Source organism: Ursus maritimus, unplaced genomic scaffold (genome assembly GCF_017311325.1).
Source record: "Ursus maritimus isolate PB19 unplaced genomic scaffold, ASM1731132v1 scaffold_35, whole genome shotgun sequence".
NCBI classification, from domain to species: Eukaryota; Metazoa; Chordata; class Mammalia; order Carnivora; family Ursidae; genus Ursus; species Ursus maritimus.
This window is the reverse complement of record NW_024426119.1, coordinates 19,668,266-19,691,873: the sequence shown is the minus strand read 5'-3', so window position 1 is coordinate 19,691,873 and position 23,608 is coordinate 19,668,266. Positions and strand designations below refer to the sequence as shown.

Genomic DNA, 23,608 nt, shown 5'->3' with positions numbered 1-23,608 from the left:
AGTAAAGATTTAAAAGTGATAATACTCAGTATTTGTGAGAGTATAGAGAAAGAGTTACAAGGGTAAGCTCATACATGCTTTCTGGAGGATAGTTTAGTAATCAGGTGTGATTTATATGTATATGCAGATGTGTATGTGATTAATACACATGCCTTCCACCCTAGAAAATCCACTTTTAGTAATTTGTCAAACTAAAATATTTTTACAAGTTCATAAAAATATGCATACAGGGTGTTCTGTGTAGTGCTGTAATAGTGAACTGGATACTACCTAAATGTCCATCTACTGTCTATGGGGGGGGATAAACTGAATAAATTAGGGTACATCCACATCATGTAGTGTATCATGTCACTAAAAAGAATGTAATCGTGTGTATGTCTGGATGTACATGGTATATTAAGTTTAAAAAGTCGAGATGCCAAATGGTATCACATTTGTAACAATTCAAATGAGATATATAGAGAAAATAATGTGTCAGATCTTTTAAAAGTAAATAATAGTAAACAATGTTTACATTAAAATATTGACAATGACATTTAATAAGTAATGCACTGAATACAACTATATAATGACATGAATTATGTTCATTGCAGTGAAAATTGGTAAAGGGTGCTCAATCTTTTCTTAAAAGTCTGTAAAGCATCTGTCTACTTATAAAGAATGAGCATAGAACATTACTGATAATAAAATGTTTCATATTTATAAAGCAGTATTATTTTTTTCCAAGGCATTTTTATACCATAATTTTCTTTGCAAATCACTCATTGTACCACCTAGTACAAAAATGGTCATTATTTATCAGTTCTTTTCCTGAAGTACGATTTAGAAAAATACTTTCAGCATAGGAGTTTTATCTCTCAAGATGCAAATGCTAAGGCCTCTCAGGGAATGCCAAAGAAATGCTGAAAGGAATAAGAATGAGAACCACAAAGTACTTCTAGCTAAGTATATAGCTTTACGTATTTCTCTAGGGCACTTTCTGCATAAGTTTGGCATAAGTGCTGGCCTGTTGCTCTTCCATTTAGTCCCTGAAGTTTCTGCAGCATGCTCTGTATCTCAGGGAACTAAACTCCAAAGGTTACATTTCCCAGATTTTCTTGCTCAGTAAGTTTAGTTGTGAGGAGGCCCTTGGATAAGATCAGAGGTGGGAGGACAGGGGAAGCCATAGTGTTTCTTTACTTCTCTCTCTGCCTTGGACAGCACCACCATGATCTGAGTCTCCTCCATGATTCAGGCTCCTGTTGGATGGGACCCCTTCGCTGTGGTCCAAGTTCCTGTCTATCCTTTCACATTGTGTATTCTTGGCATCCTTGTCAGTGAACCTTTGTACACAGCTGGTGGGAATGCAAAATAGTGCAGCCACTATGGGAAACAGTATGGATTTTTCTTAACAAATTGATAATAGAACTACCATGTGATCCAGCAATCCCACTTCTGGGTATTTACCTAAGAAAAAATTGAAAGCAGAATCTCAAAGACGTATTAGTACTCCTATGTTCGTTGCAGCATTCTTGGTAGTAGCCGAGACGTGGAAACTACTGAAATGTCCATCAATAGGTGAATGAATACAGAAGATGTGATATATACATACAGTGGGCTATCATTCAGCCTGACGAAAGAAGGAAATTCTGCAATATGCACCAACATGGATGAGCTTCGAAGACATTATACAAAGTGAAATAAGTCAGCCACGGAAAGACAAACATTGCCTGATTCCACTTAGATATCGAAAAGTCATATTCCTAGAATCACATGCTAGGATGGTCATTTCCAGGAGCTGGGAAGAGGGAGAATTGGCAAGTTACTAATCAACAGGCACAAAGTTGCAATTAAGCAAGAGAAATAAGTTCTAGACATCTGCTCCACAACATTATACCTATAGTCAACAATACTGTATCATATGCTTAAAAATTTAAGGGTGTAAAAAAAAAAAAAAAAACTACAAAGCTACAGTAATGAAAACAGTATGACACTATCATAAAGGCAGACATATAGATTAATGGAACAGTATAGAGAGCGCCCAAATAAACCCTCACCTAAAACAGTATTTTTAATATCTGAATGAGATTTTATCGCATTAGTATTGATTATTTAATCAATTTCCTGTTTTGATGACTAAAATTTTTCCTGTTTCCTATATCTGTAGTAACTTTTTGTTTGCTGTTAAAGGCAAATTATATTTATCTGTTTGAGTGATAGAATTTGCTGCATTAGTTAGCTATAATTAAAAACCTACTAAGTGCCCAGTACCCTTCTAAGTGTTACATATATAATCATCTTTAAAAGATAATTATTGGTATTCTAATTTTATCAATTGGACTTGGAGACTCAATGTAACTGCATAACTTGCCCAAAGTCATACTGCTAGTAAGTGGCTCAAATGAAATTTGAATCAGGCAGATATTTTTCCAAGCCTGTTCTATTACTCCATCATACCTAATACACCTTGCCCTTGAAAGTAAAATGAAAATGGCATAACTTTGGGGTGCCTGAGTGGCTCAGTGGGTTAAGCATCTTCCTTCAGCTCAGGTCGTGATCCCAGGGTCCTGGGATAGAGCCCTGCATCTGGCTCCCTGCTCAGCAGAGAGTCGACTTCTCCCTCTCCCTCTGTACCCACAACCCCCATTCATGCTCTCTGTCTCTCTCAAAATCTTTTTAAAAAATAAAATAAAATGGCATAACTTCTATAAACCACAGATCTTGGAATATTCGAGCTACAATAGGACATCCGCAGAACAGGGCAACATGCACTGTTCCAGGCTCTTTACAGTTAAATTTTGCTTTAGAGGTCATTGGCATACAGCTTCTTTATTTCATGGGCAAGTAAGTTTAAGGGAAAACAAAAAACAAAAAAAAACGCATGTCACCACTGAAAGTCAGACTTGGGAAGATAATGTCTTTACTCAAATGTCAAATAAATGTCAAACACACATCCAAAGTCAACTTTATTTCTGACTTCAAACAAATGGTTCAATTTCAGCTACCTAATTATGTCACTAATTGGAACATGCATATTTGTAATATTTAATGAGCAATAAAAAAGAGTGTGATTACTCTTACTATAATATTTGTTTTTATTTTTTTATTTAAGTATAGTTGACACACAATGTTACATTAATTTCAGGTGTACATCATAGTGACTCAACCCTATATGTTATGCTACGCTCAGTAGAAGTGTGGCTACCATCTATCACCATACAGCACTATTACAATAATACTCTTATTTCCTGTCCTGTACATTTTATTCCTATGGCTTGTTCATTCCATAACTAGAAGCCTTTAACTTCCACTTCCCTTCCTCATTTGCCCGTCTTCCCACACCCCTTTCCTCTAGCAGCCATCAGTTCTCTGTATTTATGTCTGATTCTTGTTGTTTGTTTATTCATTTGTTTTTTAGATTCCACATGTGAGTAAACCATATGGTATTTGTCTTTCTCAGTCTTATTTATTTCCCTTAGCATAATACCCTCTACATCCATCCATGTTGTCTCAAATGGCACGATCTCATCCTTTTTTATGACAATGTAATATTCGTGTGTGTGTGTGTACATGTATATCTTCTTTATCCATCAGTGGACACTTAGATTGCTTCCATATCTTGGCTATTATAAATAATGCTTCAGTGAACACGGGTGCACATATCTTTTTGAATTAGTGTTTATTTGTGTACATACCCAGTAGTAGAATTGTTGGATCATATGGTATTTCTATTTTTGATCTTTTGAGGAAACTCCATACTGTTTTCCACAGTAGTTGTACCAATTTACATTCCCACCAACAGTACACAAGGGTTCCTTTTTCCTCCACATCCTTGCCAACACAAAATAGAAAGCTTTTGTCTAGTAAAGGAAACTCTCAACAAAAGCAACCTACTGAATGAAAGAATATATTTGAAAATGATGTATCTGATAAGGGGTTAATATCCAAAATATGTAAAGAATTTATAAAACTCAACACCCCCTCCCCACAAACAAATGTTAAAAAAATGGGCAGAGTATGTGAATGGACGGTTTTCCAAAGAACATATGCAAATGGCCAACAGACACACAAAAAAGGTGCTCAATGTCACTAGTCACAAGGGAAATGTAAATCAAAACCACAATACACAACTGATAAATTATTGAACACTACATCTGAAACTAATGATGTACTGTGTGTTGGCTAATTGAACTTAAAAATTAAAAAAAAAAAATATATATATATATATATATGCCTTCAAAAGGGAAAAAAACACAATGAGATATACCTTGCACCTGTCAGAATGGCCAATCAAAAAGATAAGAAATAACAAGTGTTGGTGAGAATGTGGAGAAAAAGAAACCGTGTTTTTTTTTTTTTTTTTTTTTTTAGTAAGCAATTTTGAATATCTACTTGCTACAGGTCCTAGGGATTGAAAAATGAAAACCAACAAAAACAAGAAAACTCCCAGGGGAAGTTTCACTCAGAGGTGGTATTTTCTCCGGGTGTTGAAAGACAGGTAAATGCTCACCAGGTAGAGGAGTAGGGAACAGAAATCCTTGTCCTAAGAAACACAATGAACAGTGTGTCTGCATTGGAAACATATATGACAAACCAAAGAAATGGTGAATAGAAACTACACCTACACAGCTATTCATTTCTCCTATTTTTGAATGGGCTAGTTGGTTCTCCAGTTTTCTACCTGCTAATTTTACTTGAAATACATTTGAAATATAGCATTATATGAATTTAAGGTGTACAAAACCTTAATTTGATACGTTTCTATATTGTAATATTACTATTGTAGCAACAGTGCCCCTCTCATGTCACATAATTTCTTTTTTTGTGGTGGGAATAATTAAGATCTGGTCTTTCAGCATACTAGATGATTATTATAATGTTATCGATATTCACTGTGATTTCACTAGCTCTCCAGGACTTATGTATCTACTAATTGCAGGTTTGAACCCTTAAGTAAAACCTCTCCTATTCTCCCAACCCCAGTTTCTGATAGTCACCATTTTACTCTCTTTTTATAGTTTTTTTTTAGACTCCACATATAAATGGTATCCTATAGATCTTGTAATATCTGTCTTCGTAAGTGGTCTCTCTCTTCACAGCAAAATGGACACTAAAGGATTTGTCTGAAGGTTTTTTACCTTTATTATTTAACATCATTAATTTTGATTAATTAATGCTAATATTTTAATAGTATTTAACAATTCTTAAGACAGTTATTAAAATAATTTTATTCTGCAACATTAGTATCTGAAGAAAATACTGGATATAAAGATAGAATATAAGACTTTGAGGTATTCATGATCTAACTGTGGGGCTCGAAGGTGGGGCAGACAAATGGGTCTATCTTACAAGGTATTACTTTGCCCTTTGGTTCTAGGATCTGTTCCGGTACAAGGGCATCTTTCAGCCAACCTTTAAATGCCAGTGCATGAATTTCTCTTCACCTTCTGTCCTTTTTCAAAAGTGCCGCTAATAATAGAATTGATTTCTTGTCCTAATTTTTATCATCTTCTTGGTCATTAATTTATAGAATGGATCTACAGTGCACAATTACTATAAAGAAAAACCTCAAGAAAACTTAAAAGTGAAATGTTGGGGACTGTTTTTTGATCCTGACACTCATAACTAAATTGTCCTTTAAAATGAAGGCGGGAGTAGTTGCTGGGCATGGTCCCTGGGTTTTGAACTGAGTCTGTTCATCTACTGTAATAGAATTCAAAGGTAATAGGGTTGGGATCTTAATTCAGGAACAAATGAGACATCAATATGGCAATGGAAGTGGGTTACATAACTCATAATAAATCACTAAAAGGAAATATGAACACTGAGGGTCTCACAGTATTTCCATTTGCTGGGTCAGAGTTTAAAGAATTAAGCTGTAACTAGAGAATTTAATTACTGTTTAAAAGGCTGCTGCTGCTTTGCCTCAGGATGGCTCTTGCCGGTTTCTGGCTGCTGATTTTCTCAGTGTTATGCCTTGAAGATCTGAGTTGAAATGGGATTATTTACAATTACTAGATATTTTAAAGAACACTTTTGTTGATTGTACCAGATAAATATGAAGAATAAAATACAAACGTTTACTAATTCTGCTACATTTCGATACATACCCTTACAGCTGGTTTCAATGCAAACACACACACCCACACGCACACATACACGCATACACCCCCCCACACACACGCATGCACACACGCGTGCACGCGCACATGCATTTATTCATATATATTTAATCTCTCTCTTAACATTTCCGTTAACCAAACCCGATATAATACCATTTAAAATATAGAATTCTCGTTTGCTATGCTTAAAACGTGTGGCTATAATTTTGCATAATTTTAATAGACGTGATTTTGAATGTAACATCACTTCCTATGGCTTTTTTCCGGACAGAGTTGCCACGTGATATATGTTTTACTCGCTTCATTAGATCTAGTGCCGCTGTAGGTGCACTTTTCATTCTTAGAACAACTGTTTGTTAATATACTACATTAATAATGACTTCCCATCAGAGTATGATTACTTGGGCAAGGGCTTCTTTCTTCCCATCGAATTCAGGCTTTATGGACTTGATGAAATTCAGGGGCATCTCTCAGAGTAAAGCATCATTCTCAGAATGAGTTAAACTCTGATGACTTGAGTAAGGCCTGGGTTTTATTTTGGTTTTGTTTTGTTTTGTTGGTTTTGTTTTGTTTTTTGGTTTAATCATTGAAGATAGGTATTGGGCCTTCTCTGGGAAACTCTAAATCTAAAAATATTTGCATTGAGACCATTTGCAAAGTTGGAATAAATAATTACATAGGGATCAGTCATTTGGATGGCTGCCAAAAATAATTTGGCCAAATAGTGGTTGACTTTATAGAGATACGGTACCTGTGAATTAAAAACATAACATACACGTACACACAAATCTTGAGTCCAGAGGGATAAATGTTTTCCTTTAATTTGGTAAGAAATAACATATCTTATTCCTATGGAAATAAAACCAGTTTTTAACAATTAAAAAAACATAGAATTAGACATATGAACCATTCTTTAAGAAGGCAATTATTTTTAGTTAAAGGAAAACTACAAGGCAAATGGGTCTAACAATATTTATCAAGAGTTTGTGTAGTAAAATATCTTATTCTCTACTGAAAAAAAAAAAAAGCCAAATTCACAAACTGGTAAACTAAACCAGAAGTCTTGGCTATCTAATTAACCAGGTTGGATATGGTCTAGTAGAGGGAGATTTAATGGGACTATGTTTTTTTTCTATTATATGTGTCAGATTTTTTCTTGTATGTAAAGATATTTCTCTTGGTGTCAAATTTTGTTTCCTTTGTGAGCCTTTTATTTCCCATCTGAAATGCAAAACTTCGTATTTTCATAAAAGTCGGAATTTATGAAACATGTTAAATAGTTAAGTGACATAAAACACAGCAAGTATAAAAAATAGTAACAGCTCATAAATTAAACATTTTAAATTATTTCGTATACAATCAAGCAAAATGAACTTCATAGTTTATTTTCCTACTTGATTTTATTAGAATTTCATTCACTTTCACATTAAGCCACGGTTCTAGATTAATAAAAAGCAGTTGATTTCATTCAACAAGAATTCCAGGTATAGGCATTTGAGGGCTAGTATAGCACCTGAATTATTCCAACAAAGAACGTAGTTTATTCCATTTTCCTGTTTTAACATCTAGTGAAAGCTGTTCTCTATCCACATTCCAGAGTAATTAAAGAGGAAAGCGTAAGAGACCAAGACCAGAAGACTTTGGCTTATATTTAATTGGCAAAACTATGTCAGGTGGTCATCTCCAGTTACAAGGAAGGCTGAGCTACTACATAAAAGTAGAAAAGAAAAAGGAAGGGTCTAAATGTTGTTGAGTAAATACATTTATAGTGTAGGACACCTTCTACCTCGTTGACCATTCAACATTTATATATAACTTTTCTATCTCTGTATTTAAGTAAAATGAATTCATCCTCTTCCTTCCAAGGTAGGCAGTCCCCAACTTTTATCTGGTTACTTCATTTCACTTGAAGTCCATGATCTTTGTATAGTCTTTCCTTCAGCTCCGGGTTTGGTTCTTTGTGACCCCGGGACTTATAAATTAAAGGCATGTCATCTTCCTCCAAAATTCCCAATGTATTATTGTGATGAGAGAAGAAGATAGGGTAACAGCAATTTAAAAATCTCATTCAGTAATAGGGAAAATGGGAAAGACATGACCATTGTTGGTACATTAGCAAATATAGACTCCTGCTAGACAGGGATACTCAGGACTTTCTGATCCTAGCAGCAGGAGCAGTTACTTGGCTAACCCATCTGGCAGCCCCTTGTGCTTTCTAGGTGAATTTCTTTTATCCATTTTATCCATTTTTCCTCCAGGTTCTACATCTCGGGAGACCTTCCTTGCTCAATTTGTCAATGCCTACACTCTAAGCAGGTACTCTGGAAAGTGAAAGCAAATGAAAGAGGGCTCTAAAAATAATTTAAAGGTACTCACTTCACAGGACCTATACTAAAGTCAGAAAAATACAGAGGAGATTAGCATGGCCCCTGCATAAGGGTGACAGACAAATTAGTGAAGCATTCCTTATTTGTTGATGATGATGATAAGAAGCAGCAGCATAAGACTAAGGCATTTACAGGGCACCTGGATGGTTCAGTTGGTTAAGCATCTATCTCTTGATTTTGGCTCCGGTCATTATCTCAGGGTTGTGGGATCAAGGTTGTGAGATTGAGACCCGCATTGGGCTCACACGCTGGGCCTGGAGCCTGCTTGGGATTCTCTCTCTTCCTCTCCCCCTGCCCCCCCCCATTAAAAAAGAAAGAAAAAAGAAAAGAAAAGAAAAAGGCATTTACTTTAAGTACAGCTGTAGCCAGCCTGAGGCACATTTGACAGTACTGTTCCCTAGAAAATTTACCAGGATTCCAGGAGATGGGCTTCAAGACAATTTTATGAGTAACCACATAAGCCTGCACAGTTTAACTCCTCACTGCCAGCTCCTGTGCTCTAATTAATTTCTCTTGACCTCGTGGTTGCTGCCTCAGCCTTTGCAAAATAGTAAGCATGCCAAGGTGGGAATGAATGCCACACCACTGATTTCATCTCTGCCGCTAAATTCCCTTCCTTGTCGCGCAGAGACTTCCTGAAGGAAAGTGTTTGAAAAGCCCAGGGGCAACAATTTTATCTCTTTTTGAAGTTGCACTTAGAAACCCTTGCTGTTACATGTACGTTACATTTTTATATACAGAAGCTGCTGGCTTTCCTCAACCTTGTGGGGTTCCAAACTATGATATCCTCAGCCAATTTATACTGCAGGACACAAGCAGAGTGGGCCTCTTTGGGCGTAGCTGTGCTGCCTTGCCTCGCTGCTTACAGACTGGCTGGATTTAGTTTGAGTGCATCTTTACTGTAGTGCATTTTTCGAAAGCAGCCAAACTTAATACACATGGCAACATTCTAAATTTTATTCCAGCCATTCACATGATAGAAAAGCTTTGCTCGACCTGTGCCCAGAGTTGCAAGGTATAGCAAGCAACAGTTTGACCAGCTGTTCTGCTATTGTTGGAAATGAATTGGCTTTCCAGACTGAGGTCGTGAAATCTTTGCCAGCGACCCCCATCATGTCCTCCACAGTCAGTTCCACAGAAGTCCTGTTATCGAAGCTCTCTTCGTTGTTTTAGAGTTACTACATTCGTCAGTATTCTTGGTTGCAAATGAACTGGGGTTCACTGTCATTAGTTTTAGGCAGAAAAAAATTATTTCCTACACTGTTAGGTTGCTCGAGACTGTTTGGAGAGGTCAGAGTGCCTGCCTTTGAAGCCACTGTAGAGAAACGATGTCCAATTACATCACAGGCTTTCTTTGGAGAAAACAACATTGCCATCATTAATCAATATTTTTGCTCCTTGAGACTAAATACCAGAAACTCTGCATCAAAATACTAAATGCTCCACCACCACTGTGGCCCAATGAGCAAATTCTCAGAATAGAACCACTGCTTCACTCTGTTTAATTTTGAGTTCACATCTTGCTTGAATGTAGGTCAAATAACTGGGCCGTCACTACAAAGGAATCTAGGAATGGGAGTTTTCTAGCTTCAGTCTTGGGAAGATGAGGAACATAAGGAGGAATATAGCCACAATGGAAGGAGAATGTTCAGAGATGCTGAGCACCCATATGTGACGATTCTTCACCACACTGTTGAACTCAATCTCTGCTTTTATATGCATTGCAGAATCTCGTGTCATTTCCAGTATTTGCAGTAGTGGTCCCACAATTGTCTTTATTCTGCAGAGATCAGAAATATATGTTTCTGACAGTTTAAACCTGAAACATAATAGCAAACATTGTTTATTTTTAAGTATTATTTACAAAAATTTCTTTGGGAAAGATAAAGTAGCAACTGGCATGTCTTTATGAGGAAAAATACACAGAACCGATGTTAGTAATAGAAGATGTTACTAATAGAGGAATCTGGCTGGGGGACATGCAGGGACTCTCTGTCTTCTCTTTGCAACTTTTCTCTAAATCCATAATTATTCTAAATTTAAAAATTTACTTAAGAAATAAAAAATAGAATCAATGAGGCATACAGAGATATTCAAATTCCCTTCAGCAAAATCACAAGAACCCGGGCACATCATTGATTATATTTGTTCTGAATCCATTAATATCGCATGCACTTTATTTTGACTTTAAAAAAGGAAGAGTATGGTTGGTTTAATTATCTAACCTCACTAAGTCTCGATCGTGTCTGTAGGTTAATAGGTGCTCCAAAAATAACTGCTGTGTGGGTGAATGAGTAGATGGATGAGGGAATGGTGAACTCTTGATGGCACAATAACAAAAAATACAAACCAAATTAATGAAGAAGATAATGGAAATGTGAGCAGTCATTTGGAAGGTGTACTTCCATCTGGTACAGAGGAGTTATTTCTAATAGGAATTTGAAAAGAGATATTATTGTCTCTCTCTTCATCTGATATAGACACATACAGAAACAATGTGCATATACAGTTATGAATTATGTATAAGGAAAAGTTATAATGTATGCATGTATGTATATATGTTATACTGTTTTATATGGATTACTACTTGTGTGTATGTGTGTGTGTGTGTGTGTGTGTGTATCAAGCTAAAAATCTTTACCTTAAATTTACAACAAAAACTAGAGCCTCAAATATTTATTCTTAAAAATGAGACAGGATATTTTGATTTTGTTAAATAACAGATTCTAGAAATATTTACCAATCTCTATTAGGTAGAGTTTGCTATTTATTACACTTGTTATTTGCAGTTAGAATGTTTTTACATGGCTGTCTCCTAGAACCTATGTGAACTCTGGTGATTTATTTTATCAAAAACTGACAAAAAAGGATTTTGGCTTTTGTAATATTTTGCATTTTAAGTTTATAGCAAGGATAACTATTTTGATTGATATTCCAAGTTTTCTTTCATTTTTCTGAGAATGACACAAATGAGCTAGGAGCTGATATTTTTTTGTTTGTTTCTACATTGATTTTTTTTTTCTTTTTGGTAGCAAAGAAATTAAAATCTGAGCTACTTTTAATATAAATTTGGCATTAAATGCCAAAAATTTCTCTATCTCAGTATCCTCACTACTATAATTCCAGGTGTTGTCTTTGGAATTCCGAATTAGATAGGAGACAGCTGTGCTGTCATCTGTTCCAGCCGCTCTCCTTGGCTGAAAGTGGTTTTGTTTACTGCAATGGATACAGTATCATTGACAAATTATTTTTCCTTCCCCACTGTTCCCATCACATTTTAATAGTAAGAGAGCTATCAAGATTGGAGAATTTCTTTGATATACATGATATTTCTAAGAATGACATTATTTTTCCTTTGAGTATAATAAAGGGAATTTTTTGGCAAAACTTTGTGGATTTTTTAATGAATATTTTGTGAATGCTACATGCATGCCAGAAACTATGTGAAGAACAGAGATATTAATAAACCTAGATTCTACCTTCAAAAATAACCTATGAAATGAGGACATTATATTAATGACTACTATAGATCAAACACTTAAGTGTCTGTCACTGCACTAACTGCTGTATTATTTCACTTAATGTCTATAAATATCTTCTAAGGCAGGTATCATTAACCCCATTTTATAGATTCATTGAGGTTAAGTCAGGTAGAAATAGTTAACCCTATTAGACCTAATGACCTCCTTTATATAAAGTAATTCTCGATGACTTTTTTTATGCTGAAACAAAATAATATATAATTTCATCTATGAATATAATTTCAAAAAGATCAGCATAATGTTCCAACTATAATAAAAAGAAAAAATATTTAATGTAATCTAATATGTATTTTAACATATAAGGGTAAAATACAACTATCCTGGAATGCATAATTTAGTAGTTACATGCTTTCATATGTTGGTAGAATTAGCATGTATGTGATTATCTCAGCTACAGACTGATACACATACGTTGATTCAAATACTTTGAGCGATTTTGACATTGGTAATATAATCTCTCAAAGTGGAAAACAGCTCTTGGTAAAGTTCTGAACAGCAACAACAAAATTTTTCTTTGATTATTGATTTAGACACTAACTGTTTTCTAAGAAATTTCTATATCTTAAAATACATAGAAGAGTTGGTGTTTATATGTAAAAAAAACAAGTCCCAAACTGAGTTGATTTTCAATGCATTTTGTGTCTTTATTAATGCCTTTGCATCATTTCAAATCATGCAGACTGTCCAGCAGATGGTAAGGTGTCCAGATCCCTGGCCTACCCCACCTAATGCCACTAGCGCCCCTGAAGGTTTATAACAACCCCCCCCCAAAAAAAAAATCCCAGAAGTTGCCAAAGTGCTCTATGTAGAAAGCTCTAGGTTACATAGAAATAGTGGGGCTTATTTTTCACCTTGTCATGTCATACTGCAAGTTTTATTCTTAAATTTGCAGTATTATCTTGCCTCATAGGTTAATGGGAGAGTGAGAACTCTGTCAGTAGTTCTTAAGTATTTTTTATGCCATGAGTCCATTTGGCAATCTGGTGAAAACCATGGATGCTGTTCAAAATCATTTATTTGTATATTTCTAAGATATAATATATAGAATTGAAAAGAAAATTATTTTGAAGAATACTTATAGGACAGTAAATGATAGTTAAAAATAATATTGCAAGTTTCATAACAATGATAATGTTACATATAAATATCTTGGTTTTATTGGTGACAAAATCTTCCAGGTACTCATAATACAGACATGGCTTGTTGTTTATGTTCATAATTGAAGGAAAATAAAGATGAAATTATTTTTTTTCTTTTTTCAAGTTATTTAAATTTCAGTTAACATACAATGTAATATTAGTTTCAGGTGTAGAAGTTAGTGATTCATCACTTACATACAATATTCAGTGCTCATCACAAGTGCCCTCCTTAATCCCCATCACCCATGTAGCCCATCCCCCCACTTTCCTCCCCATCAACAAACTTTAGTTTGTTCTCTATAGTCAAGAGTTTATTTTCTGATTTGCCTCTTTTTCTTCCCCCATATTATCTGTTTTGTTTCTTAAATTCCACATATGAGTGAAATCATATAGTATTTGTCTTTCTCTGACTGACTTATTTTGCTTAGCCTAATACACTCTAGCTCAACCCCTGTCACTGCAAATGGAAAAATTTCATTCTTTTTTATGGCTGAGTAATATTCCATTGTAGATATGCCACATCTTCTTTATCCATTCATCAGTTGATGGACATGTGGGCTCTTTCTATAATTTGGCTATTGTTGATAATGCTGCCATAAGCATTGGGGTGCTATGCCCCTTTGAATCAGTATTTTTTTTATCCTTTGGGTAAATACCTAGTAGTGTAATTGCTGGGTCATAGGGTAGTTCTATCTTTTTTGTTTGTTTTTTGGTTTTGTTCTTTGTTTTCATTTTTAATTTAATTAACATATAGTGTATTATTTGTTTCAGGGGTAGAATTTAGTGATTCATCACTGGCATATACCACCTAGTGCTCATTACATCAAGCGCCCTCCTTAATGCCCATCACCCAATTACTCCATTCCACCACCCACCTCCCCTCCAGCAACCCTCAGTTTGTTCTCTATAGTTAAAGCATGTCTTATGGTTTGCCTCCCTGTTTTTTATCATGTTTTATTTTTCATTCCATTCCCCTGTGTTAATCTGTTTTGTTTCTTAAATTCCACATATGAGTGAAATCACATGGTATTTGTCTTTCTCTGAATGACTTATTTCGCTTAATACCCTCTAGTTCCAGCCACATTGTTGCAAATGGCAAAATTTCATTCTTATTGATGGTGAAGTAATATTCCATTGTATATATATTTCACATCTTCTTTATCCATTCATCTGATGATGGACATCTGGGCTTTTTCCTTAGTTTGGCTATTGTGGACATTGCTGCTATAAACATTGGGGTGTGTGTGCCCCTTCCAATTACTATGTTTGTGTCCTTTGGATAAATACCTAGTGGTGCAATTGCTGGGTCATAAGATAGTTCTATTTTTAACTTTTTGAGAAACCACCATACTGTTTTCCAGAGTGGCTGTACCAGTTTGCATTCCCACCAACATTGTAAGAGGGTTCCCGTTTCTCTGCATCATTGTCAACATCTATTGTTTCCTGAGTTGTTAATTTTAGCCATTCTGACTGGTGTGAGGTGGTATCTCATTGTGGTTTTGATTTGTATTTCCCTGATGTCAAGTGATGTTGAGCATTTTTTCATGGGGCTTTTGGCCATTTGGATGTCTTCTTTGGAGAAATGTCTGCTTATGTCTTCTGCCTATTTCTTCACTAGATTTTTTTTGGGGGGGGTTGAGTTTGATAAGTTCTTTATAGATTTTGGATACTAGCCCTTTATCTGATAGGTCATTTGTGAATATCTTCTCCCATTCTGTAGGTTGCCTTTTATTTTTGTTGCTTCCTCTGCTGTGCAAAAGCTTTTCAGCTTGATGCAGTCCCAGTAGTTCAGTTTTGCTTTTGTTTCCCTTGCCTCTGGAGACGTGTCTAATGAGAAGTTGCTGCGGCTGAGGTCAAAGAGGTTGCTGTCTGTGTTCTTCTCTAGGATTTTGATGGATTCCTGTCTCACATTTATGTCTTTCATCCATTTTGAATTTTTTTGTGTATAGTGTAAGAACGTGGTCCAGTTTCATTCTTCTGGTTGTGCAATTGCTGGATCATAGGGTAGTTCTAGTTGTAACTTTTTGAGGACCATCCATACTGTTTTCCAGAGTGGCTACAAGAGTTTGCATTCCCACCAACAGTGTAGAGGGTTCCCCTTTCTCTGCATCCTCGCTAACATCTGTTGTTTCCTGGGTTGTTAATTTTAGCTATTCTGACTGGTGTGAGGTGATATCTCATGGTAGTTTTTATTTGTATTTCCTTGATGAGTAATGTTGAACATTTTTTCATGTGTCTGTTAGCCATCTGTATGTCTTCTTTGGAAAAATGTCTGTTTGCATCTTCTGCCCATTGTTTAACTGGATTATTTGTTTTTTGGATGTTGAGTTTTATAAGTTCTTTATACATTTTCGATGTTCAGAATTCATCCACTCATCCCATGTTGAAGATCCTTATGCTAGAGTGAAGGCATGTGCAGAGCAAATTAGAGCTCATCATTGATCATCCTAATTGGCTCAATAGCTACAAAAAAAAAGAACTGGTGATGACCCAATGCTTAAAGAATGATTGGTTGGCAGGCACAGGAGCATAGGGAAGAGTGTATACAAAAGCCATAGGGTCAGGAAACACCATAATATGTGTGGGAAATACTAACATCATATGTGTGGGTTCAAGAAGAGTAGGTGGAGGGAAACTTGAAATGAGAAATGGATGAAAGTGTGCAGTTTATTCTTAAAAACAGAAGGATTTTGCTCTAATTCTCATTGATTTAACAGTATCTTATATACTTACTGGGATTTTTAGTTTATTAAGTACTAGTACATAACTGTATTGTCATTTATACTCTGTGACATCCATAGCAGTAAAATTAGCTTTATATTGATGGTGCAGTATTTTCTGAGCATGGTTGTGTTGTTCTAGATAACCACTGCAAAAAGGAAATATATCACAGAGAAAATACACTAAAGATTTTTGACCCATATTTGATTATATTTAATTCAGTTAAAGGAAATATGATGGAATAGGGTATGATTACCCTGTACTAACATTGCTTAAATGCAACATTTTTCAATATCCCTGACACTTGTAACATCCTATAGATGGAATGGGTCAGTGGGAAATCTCATTTATTAGATAACATACTATGCGTTTCTGGATTAGACAGGTTTAGAAAGAGTTGCTAAGGTCAAATGCTAGTTCGAGCAGTTACCAATGGTTGTTAACTTATCCACATTTCTTTTCAGTGAGTGTCATAACTCCACAGACCGAATCAAAGTCAGAGTGTGGGATGAAGATGATGACATTAAATCCAGAGTCAAGCAACATTTCAAAAAGGAGTCAGATGACTTTTTGGGACAAACAATTGTAGAAGTGAGAACCCTGAGTGGAGAGATGGATGTCTGGTACAACTTAGGTAACTATTTTTAAATTTACTTGAAAAACAGTTAAATAAAATTTCAGAATATCTGTGGCCTGTGTTATATTCCCATATAAGTAAAAATAATCAATGACTTTCTATAGCATTCTGCTGAAATATTTATTCAAATTCAGTATTACTGAAAAATGTTGGTAAATTTGAGAAGAAAAGAGAAACCCTTTCAAAAAATCAACTGGGTGTCTTTTAGGAAAAAATATCCCCTTCTTGATTTTTAATTCATAAGTATAGCTTCAAAAATTTTGCCAAATGTATAGGAAATAAAAAACATATGACTTTATGCTGTTTGACTCATTTCCTTTTGGTCCCTTACTGAAATTTTAGCAATAAAGGAAAAGTGTATTTTGAATATCTTTCAAATGATGATAGAAAAGTAGGGTTTAGTTGGCAAAGCCATATATATGTGGATTTATGTTTACTCTCTTGATAAAAATATCGAGAATATGTTTAGCTGGCATGACTTTTTAAATGTAATTTTATTATGGAACCAAGAATTAAATAAAGTTGTATTTTGACTTTTACAGTAATTGAATAATCTAGAATCTTCAGTGCTGATTTAATAGTAGTAAAAAATATATGGATCAGCTCAGTTGCTATAAAGGACATGATCCAAAATATCTTTTTAAAAAAACGTGTTTGCCTATAGTAGATACACAATTTTCCATTAGCTTCAGGTGTACAACGTACTGATTCAACTCTGGATGCTATGCTGTGTTCACACAAGTGTAACTACCATCCATCACCATGCAACACTAGTACAGTATTATTGACTATATTCCCTGTGCTGTACCTCTTATTCCCAAGATTTACTCATTCCATAACCACAAGCCTGTTTCTCCCACTCCCCTTCACCTATTTTGCCCATTCCCCCAACCCCATTCACTCATAAATGGAATCTAAAAGACAAAACAAATGAGTAAACAAAAACCAGAATCTGATCTATCAATACAGAGAACAAACTGAGTATTGTCAGATCAAAAATGTTTTAGCCATATGATCTGAAATATTTTAGTTAAATTTTTAAGGGCTGATTAAATCAAGGAAGTGTTTATACAGTCCCAGGATTACAAAGAGTTTCCATTTAGGATATCAATATATTGTAGTAAATTAAAGAGTGCTTTTGGCTTTTTGATAAACCCACATAATTCAAATAATGTAATATTTGACAAAGTGAAAGGATAAAGTCATAGAGTTAATGAAACTCTAAATAATACAATAATTTTAAAGAAGGAAAGATATATAACTTATCTGGATACAAATGATTCAAGCTAGACTAAGAACCCAATATCAAGATATAATTTAAAGAAATCTTCCTTAAAGAAAATTGGTGCTTCTACATTATTGATGCATTTTTTCAGTTATAGTGATCATCCTCTTGTATCTTGTTTATACTATAAGACAACTTTCTATATCAAAACAGAGATGTTAGGTAAGAGCAAACTTCAGGCCCTGAGCTCTGTGCAATACTCACAAATTGTGTTGTAAACTGGTTTACCTGTACATAGACTTTTTATTCTGTAGTAGGTTAGCATGTCCTTGAATTGAAGTAGTTAGAATCCAAAGCAGAAATTCCTTAAATCATTCTTTTGACAAAAGAACAATTCTTTTGATGTCTTTGCCTCCTGTCACATGTTTTTTGATGTGGGTCTATTCACTTTGTCAAGGAGCTCGAATGAGCTATTAGTAAAATCAGTAAAAATCGGCTATTCAGCTCTTACGCTGAAATGGTCCTTCCATGTATGGGGAGGAAAATATGATGCAACAGGACAGGGAAATCTCAGCTCACCGTCAGTTTTTATGTTTGTGCCCTCTTTTGCTGATATTGGGAGTTTTAGAGGAGAGAGAAGGAGAGAAGGAGGGAGGCTGGGAACGACAGATTTTAGATTCGTGTAAAATCCTTCAGTAGGTTCAATTCCCATAAGTACCATGTTTGTACTCTTTGTACAATAGAGTACATATTGTACAATAGAGTACATATCACATAGAATTCATTCTGCCATGCAGAGGAGGACTTGGCCCAAATCCCTGGGCATCTAAGCAGAGCTTGTGTCCCATTGGTCTATGGGGAGGATGATAGTTAAAGAACCAGCAATGCTCCCTGGGACTTTGGACAGAGGTCTGTGATAAAAAGATTCCAGGACTTGCATTCTTTTGGCCCCAGTGGAGAACTTGAATATTTGTTGAGAATCAACTATCTCCCAGACAGTAGGAGAAACTCTCATGATCCTGGCACTCCTCAGGGAAGAATCTTCATAACATAATGACTATCAAATATTAACAACGAAAAGTCAGCAGACATTCCACAAGAAAAAGGCAGACTTTATGATTTCACTGTACTTTCATGACTATAAATAGTTATGCTTAGAAAGAGGGTCAATAAGTCTTCGCCACTTTCTCTGTCACTCTACCTCCTTGTGTTTCATTTGTGAAATGGGTCAGCTTGCCTCTTTTTATTTCATCTGTGAAGTAGATATCAAATGTAGGTCCCCTATGTACAAACTCTAGGAATTTTGTGGTTATGCTTTTTTTTTTCCTCTTAAAGCTACTGATCAGATCATATCACACATACACATTATTTGACTGAATTGACTACATGTTGATTCCATCCAAATAAACAGTTAATCCAACACATTAGTAAACACAGGCCATAGACTGCAGGTCTTTATGAATCACTGATGAATTATGAACAAATTTTTTGTTAGAGCTTTGACGTATCTTTTCAAGCATAGAAAGAGAAGTGAAAGCTTTTGCATGAAATAGTTTTCCTGTTAATTGTATTTTTACGTCATCCTGCTTTTAATTGCCCAAACAATTAATTTCCTTGTATAAACTGATCAAGTACACAGAAATTTGTAGCAGAATGGCAGGGTCTTCTGATTACGCTTCTTTATTTGACGTGTCCATAATGCAGTTTGACAATTAGTGACACTATAGGAACAGTATTTTAAATTGTGTTTACCAGAATCATAATGGCTAGTTAATAATCAAACCTGATCCAGAAAAGTGGCTTTTAGCCCTGGAAGCCTTTTTAAAGCTTTTGAGAAATTCTTTGAGAAATATGGTATTTTCAAAAATGACCAATTACTTTTTTGCTTGGTCAGAGAAACGGACGGATAAGTCAGCTGTGTCTGGGGCCATTCGATTGAAAATCAATGTGGAAATAAAAGGAGAGGAGAAAGTTGCCCCATATCATATACAGTATACATGTTTGCATGAGGTAAGTGAATTGAATTGTATTAATAATAAAACTTAGAAAAGAAATAGGTCTTTATGGATTATACAACAAAATATTTGGTTTCAAAATATAATTGAGTTAGGTTTGTGCAGTTGTCCCCGGAGTTCTGACCCTGTACTATAGCTTGCGATGTGCTAGGGTGTCCTACAGCCTATGCGTTGCTCTCTGTGGAGTGGGCAGATGTCCTCTACTGAGAGAACAAACGCAAGAGGCAGGTATTAACAAACAAGGCAAATATCAAAAGGCTTTGTTTAAAAAACAAAAGTTAGGACAAATATTTTGGAAGCATTAAACATACAGTACTTCAGTAATGCAGGAGAGGATCCAAATATGATTATTTTTGAGAACTCTGAGTTAGTGTTCATATTTTATTAAAGATTTAGTGGGGAGGATTAGAAATACAAAAATGCTGATATTACATCAGTGGCTTTTGGTAGCCAGTGTAATAAGCAATGATTTTTTTTTTCCTTTTTCTAGAATAACAAAGAGCTTCATACATATTGAACCATCCACCATTTTAATTACTGATTCCACAGACATGCTAGGGAGAGAAAGGATCAAAACGTCCTTACCACCCACGAATAGTAGAGCATATACCCACCCCTGAAGTGCAGGCCTTGGTTGGCGTAGACGTTAGACTACCCAGTTTGAATTCAAAGGGCAGATTCACCTCAGTGTAGATATACAGACGTGTAATCTTGGACTTCTTTTGGTTGCTTTGCATCTGAGAGCTTGGAGTTGTCCCGAGAGCCTTTCTCTGATAAAAATGACACTTGTCCCATGTATCAGAAAATAAGAGGTGAAGCTGAGGAATGTGCCTTTCCCCATGTTCAGAGAGGTGGAGAAGAAAGTAACTTCCTAAGGTAGAAAAAGATAACAGAGAATCTCTGCTCTTTGTACATAATTTTTCCTAAATGTATCTATGAAACTTTACATGTGGAATTATTTGCACTTCCATTTTACTAAAGAAGGAATGGGGATGAGTATTTAAGTCATTTACACATTACACGTAATTAGATACAGGACCTAGGCTTCATTTCCTGACTCCAGTCTGGCCAGTGGTATTAGTCCTTTAAGAAAGGTGGTTCAGTTTTCAAATCAATAAATAGAAATCCCTGAACTGGCAGGATAGAGAGCCAACTCTGGCCTTAAAGTTTGGGCAGAGAATATTTGGGATCAGAGGAACAGCATTATACTTCGCTTTCCAGAGTCCTTTTCTGCTACTGCAAGAAGCAAAGAGAATTAAATCCAAGAAAGGGTCCTTTAGTGACCCAGGCTGGATCCATATGTCAGTTCTCAAACTTGGTAGAAGCAAAAAGAAATTGTATGTAGTAATTTTTATTTCATTACAAAATTCTCATTCATTCTTAATTTCAATTCATAGCTCTGACTCCTACCATTTCACAGTCAAAGCCCTTTACATACTAAAATTCTGTATTAACATAGCCAAATTACAGTATTCATTCAGGGCCCTATAATTTACTCCGAGCCCATGAGTGCAAAGTAGGTTCTAGCATGTAGAATTGTTTACATGCAAAAACTTTTACTTCCTTCTACAGTGAATTGGTACATATGAAACATTTGAATCATTGATTCTGTGTAAACCTAGGCAGAAACAAAACCAATTTGCATAATATGAGGTGAGTTAGAAAAAAAATCCAATATATTCCTACTGCTTCTATATGCTGATCAAACATTAGATGCAATCTCAGTGCAAATGTAAATTACCGAGAGATACAGTTACCTATTTCTGGCCTATTCTGAGGAATTACTGAACAACTGAAAACCACTTACTTTTAGAATCTGTTCCATTACTTGACTGAAGTGAAGTCTAATGGTGGAGTGAAAATCCCAGAGGTCAAAGGGGAGGAAGCCTGGAAGGTTTTCTTTGATGATGCTTCCCAAGAAATAGTCGATGAATTTGCCATGCGTTATGGGATTGAATCCATTTATCAAGCTATGACGTAAGTACCCTAGAATACGTACAGTGTTCAAAGATCTCTGTTGAAATCTAAAGAAAAAAAAAATTCATCTCCTTTCTTCTAATTCAAATGAAATTTTGATTACAAAGTCAATTAGATCTGAATGTGCCCATTGGATGCTGGCTACTCTCTCTCACACCTATAAAGTGTTAATTAAGGATTTGGTGATTCACTACCACCACCTTCCCAAACCTTATTTTGTTCTCAGAGTGTGCTCCGTTGGACGGAGCGTTAGCAACAACTGGGAACTTGCAAATGCAAATTCTCCACCCTACCCCAAACCTACCGAATCAGAAACTCTCGGAGTGGGGCCCAGTGATCTGTGTTTTAATAAGCCCTCCAGATGTTCCTCTTAAACTCTAAAGTTTGAGAAGCCATGCCTTATTTGATATCTGAGGAAGCTAAAGCCTGATGATTGAAGTGCATCATCAAACTTACAGAGTCTGTTAGTGTCAGAGACACATCCAGGGCCATGACAGTGTCTCGACCCAAACAATAGGCTGCATATTCTTCCTTCCTATGTTTATATCAGTGCTGCTAATTCAGCAAAAACAAGATTTATTGAGAACACACAAACTGCAGTAAATGTGGTTCTATGGAAGTGACCCATATAGACCTTTACTAAGGAGTTTCAGTAAGAGTTAAGAATTGGGTTATCTCTTGTCTACAGTTTACCTTTTGAAACCTGGTCTCGGTGTATAAATGCATCTTGTTTAGATATATACGATATATAAGATGTAAGCTATTTATGTACATACATTAGAAAACTACATTCATATTAAGGATGAGAACATATTTTCATGTTAAGCAAATAGATGCTGGCCCAGATAATCAGTCATTTTCAACCATCTAATGATGGATGTGGACTGGACCAAAATCAATGCTCTTCTACAAAGTTTACTGTTCCTAGCATTTAATCACCAGTCATAATTTCAGAACAGCATATGTCAGACTACATTTAAAATTTTTTTGATCAATTGTATTTTTTTTAGTTGAAAGAATGTCCTAAATCTAAATAATAAAGACTTATAGATTATGGAGGGGAAGAGGAACTTAGAGGTCAACTGAACCTCTCTCCAGATCAGAAACCCTGTTGCTGCATCCGTTACTGATGGTCTTCATCCCTCTGCTTGTTCACACACAGCAACAGCACGCTCCTTTTAAGGCAACCTATTTTGTAATTGGGCAGCCATAATGGAGTCTGTGACTTTGTCGTCGGCTCTGTCCCATGTCATTGGCTATTATTCAGAATACCTCATATCAAATTGAGCACAATAGAAATGCAACCGTGCTTAACAGTCAAAAATAAAAGAACTGTTCTGCCTAAAGGGAGCTATGTTAAAAACGACAACAACAAAACAACAGCAGTGAAAAACCTGCTTCAGGAAAAAATACCAGTAAAAGAAAGGATCAAGTTAAATTTATTCCAAAATATTTCTGTGAGCTGATGTCACATTACTTCTTTGCCGTGTTTCCTACATTCTGAGAAGCACAATCATGTTAATGTAGAGAAAGGGTAACTATATGATAGTTTAAAAGAGGAAGAGCATCCTTTATTCATTTTATCACTTCTATTTTTCTCTTACCTTTAACCTAAGTAAACAGTAACAATAAAATATTTTTGGATACTTCTTTGGTATCCAGTGACCCACATGTGAGCCCATAATTATGAAGGGGCACATAGTAAACATTTTTAGCTTTGTGGGTCCTGCAGTCTCTGTCACAACTGCTCCACTCTGCATTCCAAGTGCAAAAGCAGCCATAGATACTAAGTAAACAAATGGGCATGGCCATGTACTGACAACATTTTATTTTAAAAACAAAAACTGTGGGCTGGGTTTGGCTG

At 35.5% G+C, this 23,608-nt stretch overlaps 1 protein-coding gene and 1 non-coding gene across 3 annotated transcripts in view; both read left to right on the top strand.

Annotated features, from left to right (window-relative positions):
• Nucleotides 1–23,608, top strand: part of UNC13C (unc-13 homolog C) — a 538,361-nt gene that overhangs the window by 239,554 nt on the left and 275,199 nt on the right. For both annotated transcript variants that reach the window (XM_008705990.2, XM_040620622.1), the window contains 3 exons: nt 16,355–16,524; nt 19,647–19,762; nt 21,581–21,744. In XM_008705990.2, coding sequence (XP_008704212.2) covers nt 16,355–16,524; nt 19,647–19,762; nt 21,581–21,744 — 450 coding nt within the window. The remainder of the gene's footprint in view (nt 1–16,354; nt 16,525–19,646; nt 19,763–21,580; nt 21,745–23,608) is intronic.
• Nucleotides 8,470–8,575, top strand: LOC121100245. The gene has a single exon (XR_005832001.1). It is a non-coding gene; the product is annotated as a U6 spliceosomal RNA (small nuclear RNA).